The 9,564-nt window shown below is 45.0% G+C and overlaps 1 protein-coding gene across 1 annotated transcript; it reads right to left on the bottom strand.

Moving 5' to 3' along the window:
• Nucleotides 1-3,680: 3,680 nt before the first annotated feature.
• LOC119348727 (protein Rf1, mitochondrial-like) lies at nt 3,681-6,820 on the bottom strand. Its single transcript, XM_037616707.1, has 2 exons — nt 4,791-6,820; nt 3,681-3,946 (listed from the first exon to the last, which is right to left on the bottom strand). Exon 1 carries the CDS (start codon nt 6,757-6,759, stop codon nt 5,041-5,043), a length of 1,719 nt encoding a protein of 572 aa, XP_037472604.1. The 5' UTR covers nt 6,760-6,820; the 3' UTR covers nt 3,681-3,946; nt 4,791-5,040.
• Nucleotides 6,821-9,564: the final 2,744 nt, after the last annotated feature.

Raw genomic sequence — 9,564 nt, forward strand, 5'->3', positions numbered from 1 at the left:
AAGGGGAATTAAAATAAAATTGGTTCAAAATTTTGGTTATATTTTTATGATTTTTTTCATTCCAAATAAGTTAGTTTTTTCCAAACAATGATAAAAAATATCAAAAAATGTTCGTGTTTAAAATTTTGTCTGCTCTTCTTAAAAATTATTCGCGTTTTGATATTCTGAGCAATTTTTAGAGACATAAACATTTTTCTAAATTTCTATGTAATTTTATTAAATGCAAATATTTATAGTTTTTGAATAAAATTTGAACCAACGAACAATTTTTGATTTTTTTTAAAAGCTCAAGCATTTTTCAAAATAAAGGAAAAAAGAAAAGAAACAAAGAACTAACAGAAAAAAGAAACAATAGTGAGAAAAAGGTGAGTTCGCTACATTAAATAGGTCGCTGAGAGATAGTTCTCTTAGTCCGTCTCTCCTAGTTACACACTGAAACTTATTCACTCGTGTGGCTAGCGGCGAGTGGTCAATAGCGGGAGTTACACGGTTTGATCCCTCGCATTGCCATTCCTTTTTCGGTGTTTTTTCGTTTTTCCGCATGGGAAAATGGGCCGGTCTAGTCGGCGGCCTCCTCTGTGTGGTGCTGTCTATTTGAAGCTCTCTGCGTCATAATGTCGACCGCATGCACAGGGTGAAACCCCCGACGCGAGAAATGGGCAGGCCACTCCACACAGCGAGCAACCGGTTTTGGTAATTCTCCTTTACTGTTTTCCTGGATTTTATTTTGTGTTATTTGTTTTTATGTTTCTGTTTCTGTTTTGCTTTTGTTTTTGTTTCTTTTTGCATTTTTCTTTTTTTCCAAAAAGAAAGTGTCCGTGTTTTGGGAAAGAATCTTTGCATGTTCCGAAGAATGTTCATGTTTTTCATGAAATTTTTATTTTATTTGAAAAATGTTCTAGTTTTCAATAATTTTTTCAAAAATTTAGAAAATGTTTGGAATTGCAATTATTTTGTTGATGTTTTCTAAATTTGTACACAAAAGTTAATGTTTCAAAAAAAATCATGTTTTCATCAAAATGATCGGAATTTGCAAAAAATATTCACTCTGTAAGAACTATTTCGGTATTTCAAAAAAAATCATGTCTTTAAAAAATTCCGATATTTTATGGCATTTTCTTTTTTTTTTTGAATTTTACAAATGATTTCCGTTTCTAAAAATATTCTACATTTTTTTTTCATAAATTCAATAAGTGTTTCAAAATTTTCCAAGAAAACATTTTCTAATCTCGATGCCACAGTGTTCTTAACATTTACACGCTTATCAGCAATCAATAAAAGGGCATCATTCCTACTCGTCAGCAGCTGTTGGTTGAGACTATTTTGTTGGACTCTCATTTTGTGGAGGGCCTGACACTTGCGCAACAGCATTGCCCATAGCGAAGGCAAAGATAATGTCTCAGGGTTTGCAGAAATTTTTCCCGGTTTGAAGAGGAGATAAAAGGAGTACAGCTGCAGTGTACAGGAACCGGTGGTACTGGAACTTGAGGTCAGTATGCCCATTGCTCTACTGTTGCACGACGCCTTCAGCCTGATACTCCGGACCGGTCAGTATGCTTCCCTACCTTGTCTAACATTAGGGTGGCTTCTCGTCCCACTGCATCCCCGTGGTTGGGGGAAAGTGCAATGCCCTTGCTCATGAATTGGCTTCCCTATCATTTTTTGGGCCTTGTTTTGCCAAATTGCTTAGCCTTCATGCCTCACATCCAGTTTGTTATCATGTGTACATATGAGGAAGACAGTGAAGTTCTGCAAAATCTTCACAGAAAATGCATTCATCTGATGGCTGCACAAAAAAGAGATGCAAAATTTAGTGATATGTCTACTAGCAAATAGTACTCCTCTTGTCTTATATTCTAGATCACGCCATTTTCTTGCCTGTGCAGCTCATGATCCAAACGAGTTTTTTCTTCTTCTGAAATTTGCAAATTCATATTGTATTCTTACCGTTGCACTACACTGTTGGAACTGTCCTGGCTAAGGCTAATAGTAGCACTCTGAGGCTTGTAAATGAAGAGTTGGTGTTTTCCAGTCCGAACAACACAAATCTAAATATTATCAGGTGAGGACTGAATTGCGAAAATTTGATCGCCCCCGCGTCGCCTAGGTTAGGCGACACGGGCGGTAGCCCCCCACCGCGCCGCCACCAGCCCCCCTCCTCCAGCTACTCCCCTCGCCGCCGTCGGAAGCCACCACCGAGCGAAGCTCGTACTGTGGCGGCGGCGGCGGGGCCTCCCCCCGTTGCGCGGCTCTCCTCGCGCGGCGCCCGCGGCTGGCAGCCCGCGTCGCGTTGGTCTATCGGCGCCTCTCCCGGCGTCCTAGCGGCCGGCGACGCGTCTCCCGGAGGCGGATCCGGTGCCTCCGCTCCCTCCCGCGCCTCCTAGTGGTCGTCCTGGCGGTGCTCCTCCCCGCGACCCCTCCTAGTGGCAGATCTGGCATCGCCTCCGCGGCTCCTCCTTGCCGTCGTCGCCGGCGCTGCCCGGTGCGATGCGTCCTCCTCCTCCCACCCTCCCATGCGCTCCACCTCGCCTGGCCACCCATCCCTGTGGCATGGCTTTCCGGCGTCCTCCCGACGGCAGGACCTCGTCCCGGCCAGGCCTCCTCTTGGACTAGCCGTGGTGGTGCTATGGGCCCTCGTGCATCCGGCTGTCCGGCATCCTCCTGGTGGCCGAGCCTCATTCCGGCCATGCCTCTTCTTGTGCTGGCTGCGGTGGGCTGATGGCGGACGATTTGGGCCTCCCCTAGCTCGACCTGGTCCACGGTGGTTATCGGTTGTGGTGGAGCGTCCGGCGGCGCCCTTCGTCACCTCCCTCGGTGCTGGGTGTGGCTCTTCTTGCAGCAGTTGTGGTCTTGGCCTGTCATGGTTCCCACTTCTTCTATTCCTGATCCGCTGCTTTTGGGATTGCGCGGACTTTGGCCGTGGCAAAAGCCCTGATCGGCTCGCTGATGCTGGCGGCGTCGACACCTGCGGGTGCCGTTTCCTTCTTGAAGGCGCCGCCATGGCCTTATCTCCATGCCCCTACTCGAGTATCAGGGGAAACCCTAGATCTAGTTCCCTAGATCGGACGGCGGCGGCGGCTCCTCACTGTACCCTTCATGAAGGCGTCGTCTGGCTGCTCGTGTTATGTTTGGTGTTGGATTCAAAGATTGTGGACGCTTTGCTGGTCCAGGATGCTCCTCGCGGCGTGGGCATCCGGGGCACAATGTACGGCCTCGGCGACGCTCTCTACATGACTTCTCCTCCTAATCCGGCCTGGTCCTGCACCCCACTCGCCGATCCTCTAGGCGCATAGGTGGGAGGTACGTTGATTCGGTCCGGCCTGGAGTTGTGGTTGTGCGATGATGGTGCTCGGCGTCGGTCGCGACGCGGTCTAGATGCCTTGTATCTCGTCTCTTTGCCTTTTGGCTGGAGTTCAACCTAGGAGAGCTTTGTGCTGTGTGTATCTCTCTTTGTTTTTCCCACATTTTGTGTGGTGTTCTTCTTATTTTCTCATGTATGTCTCTATTTGTTCTCTCCTACCTATCAATGAATGATACGCAAGCTTTGCGTATTCGCGAAAAAAAAGGATTGAATTGCAAATAGAGTGGGAGGCTCATTCGTAGTAGGTCTACCAACAGCTTCAGGCAGGGCACTAATTATATAACACGTTAAGCATGTACTGGAGAGGGCTTAATCTGAAATACAGGGGTGGTGTATTTTGAGGATGAAAAATACACGCCATAGGTGAGCAATGAAAAATTACGAGGAAGAAGATGAAAGAACATGCTGAACTTGAGCTCACGTAACAGAAAATAAACTAGACAATGAGTATAAAAAGATAATCAGATCCGGCGGTTCTACGGGAAGAAGCAAAACTATGTTCTGTAGTACCAAAATGTTACACCATCGGCTCGTCAAGAAGGAACAGAGGAGAAAACCATGGCGAGCTCACCAAAATCCATCAGACTGTCACAAAAAAATGAGATGAGATGAATTAACCAATCAACAATGTTAGGGCACACTTTTGTTGGATTAACGGGATAAGATAATGACCCAGATTTCATTAGCAAAATAGCACTCGTTCGTACCAAAATATAAGACGTTTTTTAGGCTAGTTTAGCCTACAAAACATCTTATATTTTGGTACAGATGTAGTATGTACTACCAAAGTCAAAATGAAATGAATAGAAAATTAAAGCATAGCCCAGATTGCACACAAAGTGCAGACACAACTGACTTTATCAGCTCTGTCCCATGGCAAATATGTTCCAAATACATCAGCCATATATCCTTATTGTAGTCGTACCGCTGTGATATAGAGTATGGAACCAAAAATAACAGGCTGGCAGTCAATGAGAATTACCGCAGAACCATATTAACTCTGAACATTGATCTGCACCAGTTTGTGCAACAACACATAGTATGCTTTAAAAAAAACTCTGAAGCCATCAATATTTCGATTCCTGGCGATATCACCAGCACGATCTAATTAAGCCAAGTTACGAGGTTAAACTCAACATGGTGCTGCATCGATCAAAAATAAATGGAGACAGACCCTAAACCAAGGCTGTACACCTCATAATCCATGCAAGCATATATACATACAAAAGGCTAACGTACAGACTGCTATAACTGGACCCATACAACTTGTACATGGAAAGAAGACTAGGATCTGCAAAAATAACAACACAAGCATATATGATTCAGACTTTTGCATGCTGCCTCTTCACACATCATCCTAAGTAAATCATCAAAGCCACCACAACAGTCAACAAAACATCTCTCTAGTACCATGTTATGATTAACTAACCTCAATCTGGCTTCGGCAGCGTAGATCTCAAGCCGGTCAAACTCCGGTTCCTATATGGTCTGTCTTCTCCCATAGGTGTTTTGCTAGCATACTGCACATCTTCTGTTTAAGTTTGGATTCAGCTTTGTTTGTTCTGAGCTTCTTCTATAGTGAATTTCTTCTTACATATAGTAAATGCATTTGTTGTACAAGCAGAAGGATACTTTGGCAGGCCTAGGCAAGCAACAACTAAAGTTTACCATGTATCAAACTAAACTGTGGCTGCTTCTTCACGAAACCGATACTTTGTAGGGAGCAATCCTATGTGTTCTCTATATTTCCCTTTCCCTGAAAAGAGAGAGATAAGCAGCGAAACGGTTTTAGCTTCAAGTGAGTAGCTCTTTGCATCAACTTTAGACATATAATTCCCAGCCTTGACTAGCTCTCCTTTTTCCAGTAACATTCTGACAATAAGATTTAACATATAAGAGTCAGCAGTACAACCGCTCTTCTCCATTGATAAAAAGAGATCGTCAGCTTCTTCTATTGAACCTTCTTTTATAAGATTTCTCATCATTATGGTGTAGGTAACAGAATTAGGAACCAAGCCATTGGCTGGTATAGCAACAAACAAATCCTTAGCCTCTTGGTTTCTCTGGACCCTGTAGAATGCACCAATAATGATATTGACAACTGTAATATCAAATTTCACATTCGTTGCGCTTAATTTCTGGAACAGCATGATTGCTTCGCTGTAGCAATTATTTCTACAAAGTCCACCAAGAACTATACAGTATGTATCAATGCACACATCTGCTCCAGATTCAGCCATCTCATGAAACTTTTCCTTTGCAGCAACAGTTCGTCCAGCCAGAAATAACCCATCCAGTATGACGTTATAATTAAAAGTTGTAGGTTTAACTCCCTTGCGCAACATTTCTTTGAACAGAATCAGCCCATCGTCAATCCTTAAGTTTTTGCAATAGCCATTAATAAGTATACCATACGTAATATTAGAAGGTTCTAAACCATATGACATCATATCATCAAATATTTTTGAGGCATCCTCCATCTTGCGGACTAGGCAGTATCCACCAATCAGTATATTAAATGTGCAAACATTAGGCCTCATACCTATGTGTGCTATCAAGCCAAGGATATCCCGTGCTTCTATTACCCTTCCTTCTGTGCATAGGTTCTGCATGATTGAATGGAAGAACTTAATATCAGGAGGAGGTATACCTTTGTTCATCATTTCAGTAACCAATTCCTTTGCTTTCACCAAATCGCCGTGTGTACAAAAACCTTGGATTAGGGAAGTATAAACAGCTGTGTCTGGTCGTAATCCCGTATCAATCATCTGATTAAACATAATCATAGCATCGTCCAACCTACCCTTTTTGCAAAATGCATCTATTACGGGTAAATATGTGACTGCATCTGGACTCACTCCTTGTTTCTGCATTTCATTGAAGATAAGCATAGCCTTATCAAGCTTCCCAGATTTAGCATATGCATTAATCAGTATGTTGAAGATACAACAGTCAGGTAGAATACAGTTTCTTTCCATTGAATTGAAGAGATTAATCATATCAACTAAGCATCCTTCGGTGGCATACCCATGAAGGAGAATAGCATATGAAACGTTGTCAGGTTTCAGGCCCTTCATAGCCATGGTATCAAAAATTCCTGCAGCTTCTTTGCTTCTTCCATGTTTGCAAAGAAAGGTCATAAACATGTTGTAAGTATGCACATCTGCTGTAACCCTCCGACTTGTCATCTCTTTGGATACCCTAACTGGCTCCTTCCAATGGCCTGAAGAGGAATATCCATGGATGAGGCTATTATATGTGACATTATCAGGTACGACACCATTATCAACCATCTGACGAAGGAAATACTCTGCCTTGTCCATTGCTTTGGCCTTGCACAGCGCATCAATAACCGAGGTATATGTCATCAAATTAGGCGCAACGCCCTGCTGCGCCATTTCATGGAACAGGCTGCACGCCTTGCCTACTTGGCCTTCCTTGAAGAAGCCATGGATGACCGTGTTATACGCCACCACGTCAGGGGTGCAGCCCAGCTCAGTCATCCTGTGAAGCAGCACGTTGAGAGCCTCATCTGTGCGCTTTGCGTGGCAGAGGCCCTTGAGAAGAGTGCAAACTTGAATGACGCCTGCCTTAAGTCCCGTCCTGAGGAGACGGCCGAAGAAAGCAAACGCCAGATCGAGGCGGTGTGCGCGGCAGCAACATTCCATGAGGATGCCGTAGGTGCAGGCCGTTGGGTGCGCCACACAGCGGGCGCCTTGGGATATGCGGCTGAAGAGGTTGACTGCGAGTGCAAGGCCATCACTGCACGCCGCGGACGCCGGAGCGCGGGCGAGGGCGGCAAGAAGGTTGTTGAGCGGGCGCTCCTGGACAGGATTGGCCTGCCGCAGCAATTCATCGAACAGGTGGTGTGCGTCCTCCGGGGTGAGGTTGCCAGAGCGCGCACGCTCCGTGGCGGCGGCGAAGGCGGTGTGGGGCTCCCAGCTGCGTGAGGAATGGGAGGTGGAGGAGGAGTGGCGGGCGCGGAGGCGGAGTGGCGACATGGGCGTGGTGGAGGAGAGGCGAGGCATGGCCTTGGTGTGAAGTGGGAGCAAGGCGAGTGGGAGACGACGGGGCATGTGCTAGGTGGCAACCTTCAGCTATCCATTGTGTACAGTAGCATTTTTTTACAGTGACGAGTGAATAGGTCGTGAACTCTGGGAAGACGAGTGGGAGATCATCTTGCGGTTACTGTTGCACGTTTAGTTATTTTCTTTCTTCACAGGTAAATCAAATAATGTTCTTTTTCTCGGGGAATTAAATTATGTTCGTATATTACATACGGACACCGTATAACTCCGGTATCGCGTCGCGGGTGAAAAGGGCCTGAATATTTCCTACCAACAAGCCCCCCAGGCCCCACTAACTCACACGTCATTCTTGCATCTCATTGACACTGGCCCCGAGAAACGGCAAAAAGCAAAAGGTGTGAACCTTGTAATCTTTTCTATACAGAAAAACAGAATCCCACATTCTGTTTGCAATCAATGCAAATTAACATTGCTCAAGACCCAGAAAAAGCCCTAATAGAAGTGGGACCGTCTCTTCTGAGCTTTGAAGTCCCTTTTCCATTTACCAACCAAGTTCCTTTTTTCTTTTGTTTGTGCCATCTTTACCAACTTCTACTTCTTGGCTGGCTTGATGCTTATAGGTCTTGCCTCTGCTGATACTGGTCATGGGGACAAGAACTCCGTTGACGAACTTTCTGGTTAACATAGAATCTATGAGTTTTTTCTTCTAATTACTACTACTAACATTATTCAGTGTGTACCCCCTTCGTTCTTAAATATTTGTCTTTGTAGACATTTTAAATGGACTATCACATATGGATATATGTAGACATATTTTAAAGTGTAGATTCACTCATTTCGCTTCGTATGTAGTCACTCGTTGAAATATCTAGGCCCTGTTTTGTTCATAAGTCTTAGGACTTTTCTATTCCCAACTAAAAAGTCCCTAGTCCCTAAAAAGTCACTCCCTGTTTGTTTTCAGAGACTAAAAAATTCCTAGTCCTTTCCTAGAGGTTATTAAATGACCATGTTGCCCTAGTATATAGAAAAATAACAATCAAACAACACCATGGGGTGACGAGTCAATGAATGCATGGAGGAGCATTGTTGGAAAAGTCCCAAAAAAGACTCTCCTTGAGAGTCTTCTTCATTTAGACTCAAATGCCTAGTTTAGTCCCTAAAAAGTCCCTTCTGTTTGGTAAAAAAGTCTCTAAGAAGGACTTTTTATTCCCTACACAAAAAAATCCCTGGAAACAAACACCCCCTAAAAAGACAAATATTTAGAAACGAAGAGAATAATTCGTAAGAGTATAATTTTTTAGACCAAGAATGTATACATAGGCCGCGAACGCTCCGTATCTAGTCATTTTGACTGCCTGGCGCTGATATTATTTTTCCTACCTCCAAATAGTAAATGAGCTAGTCCAGTTCATTACGTCCCTAAAAAGGGGGGATTTACAGTTGTGCCAAATAAGAAGAATAACAAAACTAATCTCTACTAGAACTATTGTTGGGCATCCAATGTGCATGGATTATAAGAAGTTAAATCAATGAACTCGTAAGGAAGTTAAATCAATGTGCATGGAAATATTTCCTGTTAGACTAGGTAGTCATACCGTATGTGCTCCTGTATAGTATGCCATACGTAGAGCTTTGACCGTGCAGCAGTTTTGCTTGAGTAGTGTTGCACGTCGTCCTGTTAGTGGCTAACCCACGATCTCGCTCGGCTGCGGCCAGCACCTTGTATAACGTCGCGGCCTCGAGCATAATCGATGGGTGTTGTGTCCATTCTCTTCCTCCTCCGTAACATGGTATCAGAGCTCTACGTATGGCATACTATACAGGAGCACATACGGTATGACTACCTGGAGACCGAGCGCCGGCGTGCCGCGCACGTACCGGAGCACACGCTTGATCAACCCGAGGTGGCACTCACGGGGATCATGCATGTGAAGGCAGATCTGTTGCACAGCTTACGCGATCTCCGGGCGCGTGATCGTCAGGTACTGAAGAGCGCCAGCGATGCTGCGGTAGGCGGACGGATCATCGACACGAGGCCCGTCCGCGGTCGGCAGCTTGCCCTTGGTGTCGATTGGAGTGGGAGACGGGCGACAGGAGTCCATGCCGGCGCGGTCCAGAATATCAGCGGCGTACTGCTGCTGGCAGAGGAAGAACCCCGCCGGCGTGCGCGTGACA

The sequence above is a fragment of the Triticum dicoccoides genome, chromosome 1B (assembly GCF_002162155.2).
Source record: "Triticum dicoccoides isolate Atlit2015 ecotype Zavitan chromosome 1B, WEW_v2.0, whole genome shotgun sequence".
Taxonomy (NCBI): domain Eukaryota; kingdom Viridiplantae; phylum Streptophyta; class Magnoliopsida; order Poales; family Poaceae; genus Triticum; species Triticum dicoccoides.